The sequence below is a fragment of the Ictidomys tridecemlineatus genome, chromosome 10 (genome assembly GCF_052094955.1).
Source record: "Ictidomys tridecemlineatus isolate mIctTri1 chromosome 10, mIctTri1.hap1, whole genome shotgun sequence".
In the NCBI taxonomy this organism is placed as follows: Eukaryota; Metazoa; Chordata; class Mammalia; order Rodentia; family Sciuridae; genus Ictidomys; species Ictidomys tridecemlineatus.
In genome coordinates this window covers 138,607,635-138,626,758 of record NC_135486.1, presented here as the reverse complement: position 1 = coordinate 138,626,758, position 19,124 = coordinate 138,607,635, and the positions used below count along the sequence as shown (strand labels likewise).

The 19,124-nt window shown below is 39.6% G+C and overlaps 1 protein-coding gene across 5 annotated transcripts in view; it reads left to right on the top strand.

The window, feature by feature from the left end:
* Crebbp (CREB binding lysine acetyltransferase) overlaps nt 1-19,124 on the top strand; it is a 132,287-nt gene that overhangs the window by 11,401 nt on the left and 101,762 nt on the right. For 4 of the 5 annotated variants that reach the window (XM_078024537.1, XM_078024536.1, XM_078024538.1 and 1 more), the window contains exon 2: nt 11,574-12,286. The exons of the other annotated variant lie outside the window; for it this stretch is intronic. In XM_078024537.1, the coding sequence (XP_077880663.1) occupies nt 11,574-12,286 (713 nt within the window). The remainder of the gene's footprint in view (nt 1-11,573; nt 12,287-19,124) is intronic. 5 annotated transcript variants of the gene reach the window in all.

Below are 19,124 nucleotides of genomic sequence, written 5' to 3'. Positions count from 1 at the left end.
AGCTTATATGTGATGTTCTACACAAGTGCATTTTGCACTGATAGATACCTTAGTACTATTAGAAGTATTAATATCAGGGCTGGGGTTGTGGCTCAGCAGTAGAGCACTCGCCTAGTATGTTCGAGGAGCTGGGTTCAATCCTCAGCACCACATAAAAATAAACAAATAAAATAAAGGTATTGTGTCCAAGTATAACTAAAAAAAATTTTTAAAAAGGTATTAATATCAGAAGACTGGACTTTATTCTAAATCTTACTTTAATGGTAAAGTGTTTTGGTACTGTACTTAGATAAATAGAATGATTTTACTGTTTGTACTATGTAAATAGGAAGAATTGAAGGTTTTTTTTTTTAATATTTTTATTTGTTATTGATGGACTTTTATTTATCTATTTTTTTTATATGTGGTGCTGAGAATTGAACTCAGTGCCTCACACATGCTAGGCAAGCCCTCTACCACTGAGCCACAACCCCAGCCCAGAATTGAAGGTTTTAAAAAAGCTAATTTCATGTCATCTTAGATGTTAGGGGTTTTGTTACTGTCATCAAAATGTATATCATGCAGCCAGTTCACACTAGTGGTGTGTTTATAGTTTCTCAGTTCCTGGAAAAGATTCTTAAAATCTGGCTTATTAGTTGATATACAGATATCTGTAGCTTAACAGCCTACACCAAGCAGAGTGAAAAACAGTTTCTCGCTTGGTGGGCCTTGGAAGAACATTCACATTAACCGCACAGTTTTCATTAATTTAGTAATTAACCTTAAAATTGTTAACACTGAAGATGACCCCAAAATCCTGTTAAAGAAAAGGGTGAATAAAAATAAGAACCTTTTCCAGGGGTAAGAAGATGTATGCTAATGTGTATGCAGTGTAAAAAGTTTTCAGATAACAAGCTCTAAGTATTTTTAGGGAATTGAGGAACTGGGGATTTGGGACTTCTCTTTCATTTTATATTCTTGCAAGTGCTTTTTTAAAAAAACCAAAATCTGGGCTGGGGATATAGTTCAGTGGTAGAATGCTTGCCTATCATACATGAGGTCCTTGTGTGTGGGGGTGTCCAATCTCCAGCATTTACAACACACACAAACCTAATGAAAATCTAGTTAAAAACTAATCCAAATCAGAACATCCTTTTTGAATATGTGCATGTATGAGTATTTGTATTTTTGATTAGGATAATCTGTGACATGGTGACGGCAGAGTTTTAATAAATTCCTGTTGCAAACCTTGAATTTTTAAAGAAAGTACAGATTACCTGAGAGGTGCTATTCAGAGATATGAAAATGTGATTGTGTTTTTTTGTTATGTCCAGTTATCCAGTTCCCACTTCCTTTGTTACAAGATCATTTTTTTTTTTAATGGTTCTGGGAATTTGAGCTACATCACCATCTTCAAAAATTTTTTGAAACAGAGTCTCACTGAGATTCCCAGGCTGGCCTTTCAAGCTTAAAATCCTCTAGCCTGGATAAGCTCCATTTTTAACATTTTTAAAAAAATTTTTTTAGTTGTAGGTGGACATAATACCTTTATGTGGTGCTGAGGAATCGAACCCAGGGCCTCATACGTGTGAGGCAAGCGCTCTGCCACTGAGCCACAATCCCAGACCCTAACAATCTTTTTATAAGAGGTTTTTCATTGATGTGCTGGAAACTACAAGTCTTGACAGCTAACCACTGTTTCTTGGAGTATTTTGAAATGATGTCAGATTTCTGAAGGTGAGAAACACTCATTCTGCTACTACTTTGGGTACAAAATGTTACATGTAGATTGTCATATTCCTTTAGGAAAAAAACAAAGACCGTCTTTAAAGTGCTTTTTCTTTTCCAGCCTTCTAAGCTTGTGTGAACACCAGAAATATTTTTAAAAATATTTTTTAGTTGTAGATGGACTCAGTACATTTATTTATTTTTATGTGGTGCTGAGGATGGAATCCAGTGCTTCATGCATGAGAGGCATGTGCTCTACCACTGAGCTACAATCCCAGCCCACTAGTATTGAACTCATTTCAAATTTTAACCTCAAACTGCAAATACTCCCACTGGAAACTGGAGGACATGGGACTATTCCAGATGTTCTCACCAGGTGCTGAAACTTAATAATCTGGGCCCAGGCACCCCAGAGTAGGGGCTGCCTTTAAAAACAACAGTTTTATTTAGTAGTTAACTCACATGGCTCAAAAATTGTAGGGCAGATGTTGAGAGCCTCCCTCCCTCTTACCTTGTTTTCCCAGGTCACACAGGGACTAGTTTATGCTCCCTACCAGTGTAGATCTGTGTTCTAGCACATACTGTTGTGTTCCCTTTCTTCCCTCTTCCTGCCTTTTCCTTGCAAACTGAGGTAGCTTACTGTGCACATGGCCTTAGATGTTGGCATGGGAAGAACTTTGTGTCTTTATACAGTTGCCTAGTGTTCTGTTGTACGAGTTTGTGCCGTCACTGATTTAATCTGCTTCACTGATGGATATTTAGGTAATTTCCAGTCTTGTCCTCCCTCAAGCAGTGCTGTAATAAGTAGCCCTGTGAAGTTAAGTACACATGTATATAACAATTCCTAGAAATGGGTCTCATGGTTAATTGTAAATTTTTTGGTACTGGGGATTGAATTCGGGGGCCACTGAGCCACATTTGACCACTGAGCCACATACCCATCCCTGTTTTGTATTTTATTTAGAGACAAGGTCTCACTGAATTGCTTATGCCTTGTTGGTGATGAGGCTGGCTTTGAACTTGTTATCCTCCTGTTTCAGTCTCCTGAGCTGCTGGGGTGACAGGCCTGCGCCACTGCGCCCGGCAACATTTGTAATTTTAATTTTACCAAACTTTCCTCCAAAAAGTTTCCTTGTATGTTGGCAGAGTCTTAAAAGTAGCACACCTGTGCCCAATATAAGAATCATTGGAGGTTTTATGTTTTCTTTATTAACATAGTCTAGTAATTAGTGCTTACCCTGGGGGTTTTTCATCATTTTGAGCTATGCAGTCTTTTCTGATTTATCTTTAGTGGGATGCTTTTGAACTTAAGGCATTGATTTTCTTTTCTTTTCTTTTCTTTTTTTTTTTTTTTGGCTTCCAAATAGTGCACACGTTTTCTTACACTGTCACCTAAGTTTACTTTCATGCCCAGAATGCACTTTCCCCCTTTCTCCTGACTTGATGTTGCTGCCTGCCTGTTATAGCTCACAAGCATTTGGCCCAAGGACCTGATCCGCCAGGTCTGCTTGCTTGTCCTGATGTGTGGCCAGGGCATCTGAGGTCTGGGGCTTGCTCTGAGGGGTTGGATCCTAGCTCAGCCTTTCCTTTCCAGGACTGTTCTTGCCAAAATAATTCTTTCCCCAACAGTTTACTAATTGCAGAGTAGGCAGGCAGCTGGTAATAGTGCCTCATTGGGGTCTTGGTGCCCCTCTCAGCCATGGTCAAGAGAGAACAATGAGCCCCTTTCTACTGTTCCTGCCCTAAACAGTTGAGATAATTTGTAGGGAATGCAAGGTCATTTACTATGACAGCCACCCTCTGGTTCCATCCTAGTACCTGTGAGGCTTTTCTCCATCCTTTAATACACACACCATGCCTGGGAAACTTAAGTTGTTGCAGCTGTCTGAGAATGGCACTTCCCCTCTGACTTCTTGGTGTGCAGAATGAAGATAGGAGGCTCAGTACATATCCAGGATGGCATGGTTTAGGTCCATTACAACAGAGTGCTTTCAGTTGGGTCCATTTTGGATTCTTGAATGAAAGATGAACTGTCAGCATTCAGCGAAGCGAGGTTTGCTGGTACCTGATGCAGAGTGGCCAGGAAGCCCATATGACAATGAAAAAACAAAATACTGAAGTTCTGATAGTAAGTGATCATGTGAAGTAGAGTTTACCTTTACCTTTTCACAAGTCAAATGATTCTTGAAAACTGTAAAAGTGTGTTTTTTGATAAATCAGGTATTTCCCCCGACTTACATTTTAGTTCCTGTAATTTAAAAAGATTGAAATATACTTGCTAGGCAGGTTTTCATGTGAGCACCCCTGGATGGATACTTCTGGGACATGACATTTGTCCCATAGTTCAGCTGTACATTCAGGTTTAATAAGTTGAATTATTGTCTAGCCTTCAACGCAGAACTTAAGTTTATGCTAGAGGCTAGGGTTTGGGCCTTATTGTCTGTCATCTGCTGTGCTTTGTCTGCTGAGCAGTGGGTGGATAGTTGCAGTGATCCTCCCCAGAGGTCCATTCCTTTTAGAGCATTCTTTATCTGATCAGGTGTGGATCCTGAGATTTTGGAAGTTTTTTCCTTGGAACTCACCATAGCAAAGTAACCAACTTGTGGCTGCTTAGCTTGCTGTATTAACATACCTGCCTGATTGGAATCTTCTTTTCTTCTTTTCTCAGTGTTCTTTCTTTCATGTTCTACTTGGAGTTTGCCTATTATTTGAAGTCTTTATGGATCTTCATCCCATTCCACTTGGCTGTAAAATATGATATGTGTGTTATCAATCTAAGTTTGTGACTTGGTGTCCATGGATTGTCTTTTTCCTCAATTAGTTATGATCCTCTGGGTAGGAAGATTTCTTCTAGTGGAGTCTCAGTGCCAGTCAGACCTTCCCAGAGTAAAGGCCCAGAGCAGGGACTTGCCTCCCCACTGTGGGGGGCGGTGAGTGTCAGCGACTGTCCAGCCAACCTCCAGTGGATTAGTGAGGCCCATTGAGGAGGGGCACAACTTTTTGCTCAGATCAGATCACTCACTGTTCAGAATGAAGTAAAACCTCATTATTCTGTACTAATTAGCGGGTGGTGTGTCTGCATAAAAGAAGCCTGAATCACAGAAGATTTTTAGAAGGAATTTGCTTTAATTATTTCCTAATAGTATTATTTAAAAAAAATGTTAGATGTCTTTTGGGAACTTGTTTAATTGGCTAGATGGTACTTACTTATAGCGGCATAAATGCTAATGAAAGAGTTCTCTCTCATATTCTCTCTTGTGTTTTCATTCTCCATTGTTGAGGAGTTTATTCCATTATATATTTATATAATCCCTAAGAATTTTCAAGGCAAAGTGGGGTTTAATTTACCAGAATTGCCACAGGTCATCAAAGCTGCAGATAATAGCAGGGCTGTACCATAGAAATGCAGTGGTTTTTGAGTGCCTGCTTTGTGCCCTGCATGGGTGCCAGGTTCTTGACAGGTGTTATCTTCAGTCCCAGTTTCCTTGGAAGATGAGCTTGTGACAGTGATTCTGTGCTGAGCACCATGTGTACATAATGTACACATTGGATATGTTGCAGGATGGAGTTCTTCCATCCACTACCCTGCTGGACAGGTGCTGCTTTCTGTTTTTCCACCGAGGAAAGCATATGCAGGACAGGAAGGTAGCAGCAGTAATGACAGTTGTGATCTGAATGCACACCTTCCTGGGTCTCTTCTTACTGCACCAGGTAGTGTTTCCATGTTGTCTCTAATTAGAAGGTCTTGATAAAGGTACTGACAGGGTCTAGAATGGTTTCCAGGTTGTCTAAGAATTGTAGCCCTGTGAAACACATACCCTTCTGTCTTAAGATGTGAGTTTCTCAGCATCCCTTTAACCCTGTTAGATCCATTTTTGTATTGATTTTTTTTTTTGAGGGCAGGCATCAAAAATTTTGAAATGGACAGGTAAAAATTGCATGTTTTTATACAACACTATATTTTGAAACACATACAGCGTGGATTGGCTAAATCAGCTAATGATTTTTTTGTCTTAGTTCATGTTGTGTCCAGTGGATGCTTAAGAATTTAAAATTCTTCTTTTAAGTTTTTCCAGAGTGGCTAAATCAAATGCTCAGTTTTGAAAGATTTGAGTAGTCATTTATAGTGCAGGTAATGCCGAAAGAAAAACCTTAAAGAACTCTGAAAGATACGATACGATAGAAGATACGATAAAATGGTTTGTCCAAGTTTTGATATTAAAACCAGGTGTGTAATTTAGAGAATTTGGGGTGCCAAATGTAATTCAAAGGAAAAAGATCTTGAGATAGAGGAGATTTCAGAAATTCTGAAGAAAGGTATATTTTGTGGGTAATTTGGTTGGTATATTTGAAACAGTTTTCAAATGTTTTTGGATGGACAGATTGACTTAGCTACTCATCTGGTGATTTTGTTTTTGTTTTGGAATGGAGTCTTGCTGTGTTGCCTGAGCTGGCTTGATTTGGTGCTCAAGTGACACCCCAACCCCCCTCCCCCAACCTCAGCCTCCCAAGTAGCTGGGACCACCAGGGGTTGCATGACTACACCTGTTCTTCCTGATATATATTTCTGTAAAATGAGAAGCTTTTCCTCCAAGTACCTGCTAGTTATTTGTGCCTTGTTTAAGATGAAATATCACAAGTTCAAGGGTCACATATTTGAGGCCAGCCTTAGCAATTTAGTGAGGTCCTAAGCAACTTAATGAGACCCTGTCACAACATAAAAAAAGGACTGGAGATATATAGCTCAGTGGTGAAGTGCCCCAAGGTTCAAGGTACAAAGAAAAAAAGGTAGATTTGAATTCTGATCATGATAAATAAGAATGGTCTCACAGCTCATTTTGGGATACCATTTATCTTTATGTGTTCAGAAGTGGTCATCATCTGAGCAGGATCTCTGCTGGTTTAGGTTTCCCAGCTAGCAGTGAAATGTCCTTTGTTGTTTTGGTTGGTTATGACTTTCTCTGTTCTAAAGCCTTAAATTTTCCTCTTTCCTCATCAGACTTCCCCAGAAATTAGAAAGCTGTAGTTTGTGTTTTCTCTCTTATTACCTTAGTGAGGGGGTGGCCTCCAGGTTAGTGGCCAGGAAGCTCCAGAAGAGAGAATACGCTTGTCCCTAACCATGGAAATGTGACAGGTGGCTTTTGGTATTTTTGATGTGTGACCGGGAAATCTCTTGCCAAGGACAACAGTTCAGAAAGCAGGGTACCCGTGATCTGTGCATCTTCAGCTTTGCCTTAGTGATTGGCAGAGAGAAGGGAATTTACCCAGGATTGGAATTAGTAGCTTTCATTTTGAACCTTAGGAACTTCCGATGACTCAGATTGCTATTGCTCAGTCCACATGTTGGGACACTGTTGTGTAGAAAGTGTAGTTGTGCATGTTGTAATATCCTGATGTGCTTTCTCACTCTCCTTTGTTAGTTTTTTTGAACAAAAGTATAGGGAACAGCTGTGAGAAGAAGGGTGGTATTGAGGGAATGTATGCAGCCTGTCCTGTCTTTATTTTCTTCTGTTTTTTTTTATTGTATTGCACATAATGATGGAATTTCTTGTTACATATTCATACATGCACACAATATAGCAATATAATTTGGCCAATATCATTCCCTGTGTTTCCTCTTTTCTTCCCTTCCTCCTTTGTCCTGGTCCCTTCCCTTTCATCTACTCTACCGATCTCCCTTCAATCTGTCTTGTCTTTTTAAAAAACCACACCTAGTATATTTGGTATGTGTTTGGAGTGGTGGATGAGGATGTAAGAATTAGTCAACTCTTACTGAACCCACCATTTGTTAGATATCTATGTTTGGACTGAAATAGAATGAGAAAAAAATGTTATCAAAGTGGACACAATTTGACAGACCAGTCAAAACCAAACTAAAACACTAGCCCGAGAAAAGTACCCAGCTACAAAAATTGACCATGTATTTGGTAAGGACTAGAATAAGCCATAAATGAAAACTGGTAGATTGGAGAGTGGTAGGATTATGGGTGAATTTTTTTAAGCCCAGAGCATGCTAGACAAACACACACTACCGCTGAGCCTACATCCTAGCCCATGATGGGTGGATTTTTAAAGGTGAGAAATTGTTCTTCAGGATATTATAAAATAACCACTATCTATGGCACACAATGTCTTAGTCCAAAGTGTATCATGAAACCCTGGAATATTATCCTTGCTTTACAAATGAGGGTAAAGCAATGAAGAAATTAATCTATTTGCTCAAGGACCCATGACCAATTGTTAAGTCAGAATCTGAACTCCTGTTTTCAGTTTTTCTGTTGTCCTACACCTAGCCGGGGCCCTAACTTTGCAAATTTATCTTAATTTGTTCTTGTGGCGTTGTCTGCTGTTCTTTGGCTTGGCACCTTCTCCTTGGAGGAGTGCTTGGGGATGCTTGAAAGGGCCTGTTAGAAAATTCTGCAGGTTGTTCCGCACTTTAAGTATGAAATATTTGGAGTGTGTTTGTTTCTAGTTTACACATTCTTTATCCCCACTCCAAGCAAATATGAAGGAAAGAATCTCTATTTTGGTGCTCCACTTTCTGGTTTGGATGAAATTTCATTTTCATGTTCATGGATTAAGGGGCACTGCATTAAAAAAACATGTATTTGTAGAGTGATGAGTAGAAAGTGTGTGTGCATGTGGACAAAGCCTGGAAGGCAGCAGACAAAATGTTAGTTATGGTGGGGGAAATTTTTTTGAACTTTATTTTGTATGATTTTGTATCTGGAGACTTAATAAATCTCAAAATTCAGGACAACGTAGCAGCATAAAACTTGTGGACTGACCTGCAATAGTGGGGTGGTCCTCTGGGTACCACCTGTGCTTTTTCATGGAACTGTTTGCTTGATCCAGGATTATATTCAGTCTCTTCACAATGACAGGTCCTGAAGAGGCACCCAAAATTGAGGGACTGTCTACTAAACAACTGGTTTCTACTCTTCAGAAATGTCAGTAATGGGAGACAAAGGCTGAAGAGCTTTTCTTGATGGGATGAGATACTAGAGGCAGGACAACTGGGATTCTGAGTTGGATCAGGAAAATGAGTATGACAAAAGACATTATTGGGACCATAAAATTTGAGTAAGGGCAGTATATTAATTATATGCTCGGTATTACACTTTCTAGATTTGACAAATGTACTTGGTTATATGAAAGAGTATTCTTAGGCGATACATACTGAAGTATGTGGGAAGAAAGTATCCTGCTAGTAGTCTGTAGCTTACTCTCAGGGTTCTGGGGAAACTGTGTGTGTGTGTGTGTGTGTGTGTGTGTGTGTGTGTGTGTACATGGTAAGTAGTGCCTCATTCCTTGTGGTCAGATGGGGAGTAATAGGTGTGTATTAAATAGAGATGGTTTGCCAGGCAGAAGAGTACAGAGAACTTGGGCAGTGAAAAAGAGGCACTAGTCAGTTCTGTAGGGGAAGGAAGTCACTGTTCGTAGTCACTGAGTGGGGTTTAGGGTGGCATTTTCTAGCCCAAGAGAATATCCGGAAAAGACTTCCAATCTAAGTGACAGGTCACTGTATTATGGCTGGAAAGTAGGGTGCATCTGGGGGGTCGGGTAAAGGACTGAGAAGAGGGAGGGGGTCCACTGTGATGGTCTTTGTGTGCTCTGCTCATCCACAGACCTGATGATATATTAGGATATTTTCAGCTGTGATTATATTAAACTGTAGCTAAAATGGCTTCAACTGTAGGCAGTGTATTTTCTCATGTAACAAGACATCAGTAGGTTCCAGGATTGGATAATTGAGCAGTTTGGACTTCATGGACTCAAGTGTTAGTATTTTTTATTGTGAGAGTAGTGGTGGTTTCTTCTGCTTGCAGGAGGACTGCTACAGGTCCATGACGAAATCTGGTCAGAAAAGAAATTTCTTTCTGAGCCTCCCTTACTATTGTGCAGGAAAACCTTTTCCAGAATGATTTCTATTGACAGTTGTTCAACTTCCTTGAGCTGGGATTTTGTCACCTGCACGGGGAAGGTGGACATGTGCTTGGTTACTTTCTCTCCTGTGGCCAGGGAACGGTGCTGCCCTTCCCCAGAGAAACTCTAAGGCAGCCACCTCAGAACCACATGGGTTTGCCAGCAGTGTAGGGGGACAGGTAATTGGGTAAGCAAACACGAGGACCTGCCACCCTGGAGAAGTTGTTGTTAAACTTCTAAATGTGAGAGATGGGAGGGCTGGTGAGTTTTTTAAATTGTGGGGGAGGGGAGAAGCATAGTTAATTTTATTTTTGGTATGTTACATTCCAGCCATTGTTCTAATCTTACTCTGTGTACCATTTTGCATACATTTCTATTTGCATGTTTTTATAACATTTCCCTACATTTCTATAGTCATCCTGAGTATTAAATAGAATGTTTTATAGTACAGAACAATTAAGCTTCTTTTTAAAAAATTTGTTTAGTTGTTGGTGAATCTTTATTTATTTATATGTGGTGCGGAGAATTGAACCCAGTGCCTCACACATGCTAGGCAAGCTCTCTGCCACTGAGCCACAACCCCAGCCCAAGCAATTAAGTTTTCTGTTATTGGATAACAATAATAGTAGTAATAGGTAATGCTTATTAAGTTCATGTGTCATCTATAATAGCACTCTTTTCCATTCATTAATTCATTTAGTTCCTACAGCACACTTAGGAATAGGGGCCATCATCATCTCTAGTTTTCAGGTGAGGAAACTGAGGCACAGAAGGGCTGAGTAACCTACCCAAGGTTTTATAGCTGGTAAGTGGGAAACTGGAAGAAAGCAAAGGTTCGGGTGTAAGCAGGACCAATTAGTCTCTACCATCAGGCTAAACTGTTTCTTGTTGTTATTGGCTTTTTCTTTTCTGTCATTGGCATTTTCTTTTACAGATAATACCAAGGTGAACATCATTCTGCATATCTCATCCTTTGTACACGAATGTGCAACTTGCTTACTATGGGTTGGGAAGCTCAGAGAGGTGAGGGAGTAGAGGTGACACAAGACCACACACTTCCTTTGGGATGGTTATCTGCTATATGCCTTGTCTACTTGGGAGTCTTTGTGGTTACCCTTGTTGTTATTATTTTGATACTGGGGATTGAATCCAGGGGTGCTTAACCACTGAGCCACATCCCCAGCCCTTTTTTATATTTTATTTAGAGACAGGGTCTTGCTGAGTTACTTAGGGCCTTGCTAAGTTGCTGAGGCTGGCTATATACTGAGGATCCTCCTGCCTCAGCCTTCCGAGCCACTGGGATTACAGACGTGCATCACCACGCCCGGCTGTGCTTATCATTGTTCTGTATGATTGACACTTCTCATAATACAACTCTTTAAACTTCTATTTTTAACTTTTTAATTCTGTATGTATCTTTAGTAAATTTTTGGCAGCTTTCCACTTTGAGAAATCACTAATCTTGTTTTCCATTATGTTTTTTTTTTAAATGATTTAACTTTAAAAAAGTATAATCACTTAAGGTTGAGCTTTCATTTTCCCAAACTACTATTTATCTAATTTAATGTCCAGTTACTTTCTAATACACATAGATTCTTAAAACCATTTTAACTTTAGTGACTTTTTGGACTTCCTATTTATTATCCTTTTGTATATCTTGAGTTTTTTCTCACATAGTATTATATAATTATTTTAGAATATGATAAAATCCAGGGGGGCTGGCTCTCCTCTCACCTTTAACATTTCCTTTTTTAGAACATGAAAAAATCTTTTTCCTTCTTTTATTTTCCCAAAATTTCAAATCATTTTGACATTACTCTGAAGGCATCCTAGTGTTCTGCTTCAAATGCCCATTAGGTTAAAAATCATAGTAACATGTGACAGTAGGAAAGCTATTATGGTTTCTTATTTTCTCATTTCCGTTTCTGTTTAATTTCTAGATTTTGGATCATTGTTTGACTTGGAAAATGATCTTCCTGATGAACTGATCCCCAATGGAGGAGAATTAGGCCTTTTAAACAGTGGGAACCTTGTTCCAGATGCTGCTTCAAAACATAAACAGCTGTCGGAGCTTCTTCGAGGAGGCAGTGGCTCTAGTATCAACCCAGGAATAGGAAATGTGAGTGCCAGCAGCCCTGTGCAACAGGGTCTAAGCAGCCAGGCTCAAGGGCAGCCGAACAGTACGAACATGGCCAGCCTGGGGGCCATGGGCAAAAGCCCTCTGAACCAGGGAGATTCATCAGCCCCCAGCCTGCCCAAACAGGCAGCCAGCACCTCTGGGCCCACTCCCCCTGCTTCCCAAGCACTGAATCCACAAGCACAAAAGCAAGTGGGGCTGGTGACCAGCAGCCCTGCCACATCGCAGACTGGACCTGGGATCTGCATGAATGCTAACTTTAACCAGACCCATCCAGGCCTCCTCAATAGTAACTCTGGCCATAGCTTAATGAATCAAGCCCAGCAAGGGCAGGCGCAAGTCATGAATGGATCTCTTGGGGCTGCTGGCAGAGGAAGGGGAGCTGGAATGCCATACCCTACTCCAGCCATGCAGGGGGCCACGAGCAGTGTGTTGGCCGAGACTTTAACACAGGTTTCCCCGCAAATGGCCGGCCATGCGGGACTGAACACGGCACAGGCAGGAGGCATGACCAAGGTAAGTGAGCTGAAGTGTTTGTTTTCTGCTTAATTGGGGGCTTTTTTTCTCCAAGCAACATGGTAACATGGGACTACTTGGCCTTTTCCTGTCCCTACTATTGGACTTTGCACATGCCACTTACAATGTGAGAGACTTGTTATCTGGAGCTCTACTTTCTGGGATAAATGTCTCTTACCTATGTCTTTAAAATGAGAGTTCCTAAAGAAGCTGCCAGAACAGCCTGCAGGTCAGGTAGTTGGAAAACTATAGGGAGTACCTTTGGGCTAGTTGCCAATTTTCAATCTCTGAGGAAAATGTGTAGAAATAGCACCACATGGTTGAAAGAGGCAACTTCTGCTGAGAATTAGCTTTTTATTGCATCAGTAGATCTGGTAAAAAATTCTTTTACCTCAATTTACCCACCAGATGAAGTTTATCCTCCTATATACCTTTTCCTTTGCACCCTCTGGAGAACAAAGTTTACTTTCATAATCTGCTTTATTCATGGAGAAGCTGTTCCAGGGTGATTAGCTACCAGTTGCTCTTAAGAGGTTGGACAGAGCCACGGGGAAACACTGGCCTTTGGGTCTCAGCAGAAACAGCAGAGCAGTGGTTCTCGATTTGTTGTTCCCAGAGCAGCATGAATAGCATCAGCATTCCCTTAAGCTTGTGGGAAAGTTGGACCCACTGACTTGGAAACTGGGGTGGGGCCCAGCACTGTGAGCTTTAGGAAGCCACCAAGTGCTTCTGAGACCCAGTGCTTGGGGAAGGCCTGAGCTGAAAATTTGTAAAAACAAATAATGACATACAAAACCACCAGGAACTTGAATATGTAGTGGATTCTGGATGACATGAAGTATTAATTCATTTATATGTGATAATGATCTTGTGTTCAGGTCACTTTTATATACATCTTCTCAATGGCTCTCCAAGTGCAGTACAGGGAACCAGACACTTTTAGGGGGACCATACTGACCAACTGCAGCCACCAGTTTTGTAGCTGCTTTCTAGAGCAGGATTAGAACATGGAGAAGAGGAAAGACAAATGCCAAGCTTTATGCAAGACAGCTGGAATGGATGGAGGCTGGCAAGGGAGGAGAGTGCAGAGAAAGAATGGATTGATTGCCATTGATGGGCTAAACCCCACACAAGCGCTGCCACCAAAGACTTCTGAACAGCAGCCATGGGACACCTATTTCAGTGTGGTCCAGCAAATTCCAGAACAGAACAGAGTTTGGACCATGGATCTGATTAGTCCTAAATAAGGGAGAGAGAGAGAGAGATAAGAGCACAGTTTCCATAAGGTTGGCTTTAGCATGATTGGTGGTTACGAAGTCTTGTGACTGTCTTAGGCAAGGGAGAGGGGTTTTTAAATTTAAAATATAAAAGTGAAGTAATTGCATGTGTTTCTTTTGAGAAGTTAACAGAAGGAAACATGAACTTTAATTTTAGTTGTCCCTTGACATTTGAGGAGGGGTCTGGGTGTACCTGTGTGAGTTGGATAAAGAGGGGATTTCCAATGGGTTTCTAGCTCCTGGGTAAATGGATATTTTTATCTTCCTAATTTACTCATCACTGCACACTGCCCATTTAAAAAAAAACTTTTTATTTTTTGGAGAAATTTAAATCATACAGAAAAAAAGTAGACATACTAGCGTAATGCAATGGTTCTCAAACTTTTTGGTCCTAGGATTCCTGAATAATCTTAAAAATTATCAAGGACCCCAGAGAGGTTTCTTTAAAATTGGTGTTTATGAGGATTTTAAAACACAAGCATACATTCTGCTAGCCACAAAGCTCAGTGGCATCACATATCACAAGGGGTCTGAAAAATTCCACTGTGCTCTTTTGAGTGGGAATGAAAAGGACAAGTCATGTCTTCATGTTTGATGGAAACAGTTTGGTCAGTATGGTCCCCCTGAAAGTGTCTGGTTCCCTGTACTGCACTTGGAGAGCCATTGAGAAGATGTGTATAAAAGTGACCTGAACCCAAGATCGTTATCACATATAAATGAATTAATACTTCATGTCATCCAGAATCCACTACATATTCAAGTTCCTGGTAGTTTTGTATGTCATTATTTGTTTTTACAAATTTTCATTCAAAAGCTGAATGATGTGTGTTTCAGTCAGTGATTATGGCTCCTATGAATTAGTCTATAGGATCCTCACAGTTTATTTGTCCAAGAAACTGTTATTTTGATTGTTGTTTGCTTTTTGTCCTTGGAGTTCCCTGTGGTCTGGAGTTGCCTATGATAACTGTAGCACTTTATGTTCCTCTATTCACTGAAGTTTTCCATTCCGTCCCGAACTTCATTTCTTTGGAATGATCTTCTCTCGTACAGCACTTTGTGAATGTTCACTGTTTGGAAAGTAAGCCAAATTAGTGTGTGGGGAGCACACTATTACCTGTGGTTTTCCCAAGGCAGTCATGGTGGTGATAAGGACTAGCATATTTGAAATGGCCTTTGGGTGGGATAAAAAGAACAAATAGTGGTGGTCAAGTAGTAAAAGGAAAAGACAAGTCTATTTCATACTATTCCTTAAGATTTTAAAATGCACACAGCAAGCCAGGCATGATGGTGTAGCCTATAATCCCAGTGACTCAGGAGACTAAAGCAGGAGGATTGCAAGTTCAAGGCCAGCCTCAGCAACTTAAGCTCACAGCAACTTTAGCAAGACTCTGGCTCAAAGTAAAAAAATTAATAAAAAATAAAGGGCTGGGGATGTAGTTCAGTGGTAGAGCACTCCCGTGTTCAATCCTGGGTGGGTAAATAAATAAATAAATAAATAAATAAATAAATAAAACAAAGCAGTGATAAAAATGCACACAAAAAGCTTATTTTAAAAAGATAATTCAGTTTTAAAATATCATTACAAAGAAAATATGTAATTCATATAAAATAATTCAGAAAATAAAAAAGTACCCTCACGTAGAATATTGTTTATATATAGGTATCTTTTTTTTTTTTTTTTTTTTTTTTTTTTTGGTGCTGGGGATTAAACTGAGGGCCTTCTACATGTGAAGCTATATCCCCAGCCCTTAGATACCTTTTTAAGAAAATATATTTTTAATTGTAGTTGGACACAATACTTTTATTTATTTTAAGTTTATGTAGTGCTAAGGATTGAACCCAGTGCCTCATAGGTGCTGGGTAAGCACTCTACCGCTGAACTCCTCCCATTTTATTCTTATTGGTTTATTTTTTATTTTTATTTTTTTAAAGAGAGAGTGAGAGAGGAGAGAGAGAGAGAGAGAGAGAATTTTTAATATTTATTTTTTTTTTTAGTTCTCGGCGGACACAACATCTTTGTTGGTATGTGGTGCTGAGGATCGAACCTGGGCCGCACGCATGCCAGGCAAGCGCGCTACCGCTTGAGCCACATCCCCAGCCCTCTTATTGGTTTATGATCTTATTATTTTTGTGTATTAAATAATAAGGTTTAAATTTTTTTTTTTTTGGTATGGGAATTGAAACCAGGCTCTTCAGCATGCTGGGCAAACATTCTACCACTGAGCTATACCCCTATCCCTGCTATCACAGTTTTGTTTGTTGGTGCTAGGTATTGAACTTGGGCACTCTAACACTGAACTAAATCTGTAGTCTTTTTGCACTTTTAGGATCTCATTAAGTTGCCAGAGCTGGCCTCAAACAGGTGATCCTTTTGCTTTAGCTTCTGAGGTGGTTGGGATTATAGGCATGTGCTGCTGTGACAGGCCCACTGTGTGTTTTGACAAACCTTATTCCCCTTTTAAATTTGCCAAGTTAGGGGCTGGGGATGTGGCTCAGGCGGTAGCGCGCTCGTCTGGCATGCGTGCGGCCTGGGTTCGATCCCCAGCACCACATACCAACAAAGATGTTGTGTCCGCCGAGAACTAAAAAATAAAATATTAAAAATTTCTCTCTCTCTCTCTCTCTCTCTCTCTCTCTCTCTCTCTCTCTCTCCCTCTCCCTCTCTCCCCCCTCTCTCACTCTCTCTTTAAAAAAAAAAAAAATTTGCCAAGTTAGTTTTACTAGGAATATAGTCACTTAAGGTCACTTAAGTTACAATATGATAGTTCTATGTTTCTGGTTTTTTTGGGGGGGGGCGGGGGTGATGGTGGGGGACCAAGTATCCATTTTTTTTTTCCTTTATTGCTTTTAGATTTTTGTCATGGTCAGAAATGCTTTTCTTATCCCAAGATTATAAATATTCTCTTGGGCCAGGCATACTAGAGTGTGTCTGTAATTCCAGATACTTGGGAGGTTGAGCCAGGAGGATCACTTGAACCCAGATGTTCAAGACTAGTCTAGTTAACATAATGAGACTCCATCTCCAAAATAGGAAGAAAGGGTGGGGGTGTAACTCATTGGTAGAGTGCATGCTAAGTGTGTGTGAGGCCCTACCCTGCGTTCAGTAACTGGCACAAAAAAAAAGAAAAAAAGAAATATTGTCTTGTAGTTTCCTCCTTAATCTGTAAATCTTTAAGTTAGTTAATTTTGGCTAAAGAAAATCTAGCAGGTATTTTTTTTTTGGCATTAGGGATCAAACCCAGGGCCTTGTGCATGCAAGGCAAGCACTCTACCAACTGAGCTATATCCCCAGCCCAATCTAGCATTTTTTTTGTTGTTTTTCTCAGTTATAGTCATCCCAATACAGTTTATTTAGATAATGATAATCTTATCTTTTTTCCCATCATTTTAATGTGCTGGGTTTTTTTGGGGGAGGGGGTGTTCCAGGGATTGAACCCAGGGGGGTCCTTAACCACTGAACCATATCCTATCCCTTTTTAGTGTGTGTGTATGTGTTTGTGTGTGTGTGTGTATTTTTATATATATATATATATATATATATATATATATATATATATATGTATGTAGTTTTAGATGGACACAGTATCTTTATTTTTTATTTTTATGTGGTGCTGAGAATCGAACCCAGTGCCCCACACATGCTAAGCGAGCGCGCTACCACTTGAGCCACATTCCCAGCCTCCCTTTTTAATATTTTATTCAGAGACAGGGTCTCACTGAGTTGCTTAGGGCCTTGTTCAGTTGCTGAGGCTGGCTTTGAACTCATGATCCTCGTGCCTCAGCCTCCTAAATTGCTGGGATTACAGACTGTGCCTGGCTTTTATTTATTTTTATTTTTTATATTTTTGTATATACTTTACTCACCTTTCAGATAGTGCAATGTTTGGGTAAAGTTCTGGACTCTTCCTTTAGTTGTAGGGATCTTTGCTTGTTTCTGTGCCAGAAACTTACTTCCTGTTTGTACAATGAATTTTAGCATCTAATGGTGCTGCTTATTAAGATATGCAGTTCTTAACCCTGGCTGTACATCAAAATTACCTCGGGAATTTAAAAAAATATAGTGCCTGAACCCCACTACAGACCAGTTAAGTTAGAGTCTCTAGGGTATGACAGGGTATTAAAATAGTTTATAGTTCCTCGGGTGATTTTCGTGGCAACAGAACCACTTATTTATTTATTTGTTTGTTTGTTGTAGATGGACAAAATACTTTTATTTTATTTATTTTTATGTAGTGCTAAGGATTGAACCCAGTGTCTCACATACATTAGGCAAGTGCTTTACCACTGAGCTACAACCCCAGCCCTAGAAGCACTCTTTTTTTTTTTTAAAGTGTTTATTTTTTTTAGTTTTTTATTTTTTATATGGACACAATGTCTTTATTTACTTTTACATGGTGCTGAGGAGCAAACTCAGTGCCTCATACATGCTAGGCAAGTAGTTTACCACTGAGCTACAACTCCAGTGCCCCCAGAACCACTCTTGCAGATAAATACTAGGGCCCTTTTTTAAATTCTTAAAAATAGACCAAAGAAAAATAAAAAAAACTAACCCACCAAAACAACCTGGCATTTTTATGGTAATATTTTTGAGTCTTATAAATCATTTTAGGAGAAATGTAACATTTTAATAGTTTTATGGTCTCCTGAGTCTCTTAACATACTTAGAAATCATATCCTTTCATGGAGTTTTATGTTGTTCAGAAGTGCATTATAGTTTTGTCTGTCTTATTAAGTTGATGTCTAGATATATTATGGATTTTGTTGTTATGTCTATATTGGTATATATCTATATTGATTTTTCTCTTATCAATTGAATCATTCCTATAATCATAAAATTAAAAGATATCGCGTTGCTGAATTTTATTTGCAAATGTTTCATTTTAGTTATTACTAATAATTAATGAGATAGACCCCTTTTAGTGCTGTCATATTTGTCTGCCAGTGTTATGTTAACTTGGTCAAAGAAAGTTTGGAGGTCTTTCATGTCTGTTCTCTGGACAGTTTAAGTAGCACTTGTACCTTGAAGAATTGTGAGGCTTTACCTATATAGATGCCTGGACCTGAAACTTTGGTTTTGTTTTTTCATTCTCTTTCCTCCCTTCATCTGTTCCTCCATGGAATCTGACTTGAAATCTTTGACAACTTTCTTACTATGTTTCCTATAAATATTGGCCCTTGTGGTCTCTGTAGTGATACATATTTATATCTTATCAATCTGTGTGTGTGTGTGTGTGTGTGTGTGTGTGTAAAGTGTACTCTGATTTTGAAAAAAACTAAAAATATTTAACTCTTTTAATCCATTTTGTAAAAGTAGGTAGTTAAGTACATGCTATCGCAGCATCATGTTACAGATTAAGAAATGGAGGCACCCACGTATTGAACAACTTTCCATCATCGTACAGCCTATAAAGCAGAACCCACTTGAAAACTTGGGTCAGTTTATTTAGGGGGTACCGGGCATTGAACCCAGGGACGCTTAACCTCTGGGCCAGATCCTCAGCCCTTTTTTATATTTTATTTTGAGATAGAATCTCTCCGAGTTGCTTAGGGCCTTGCTAAGT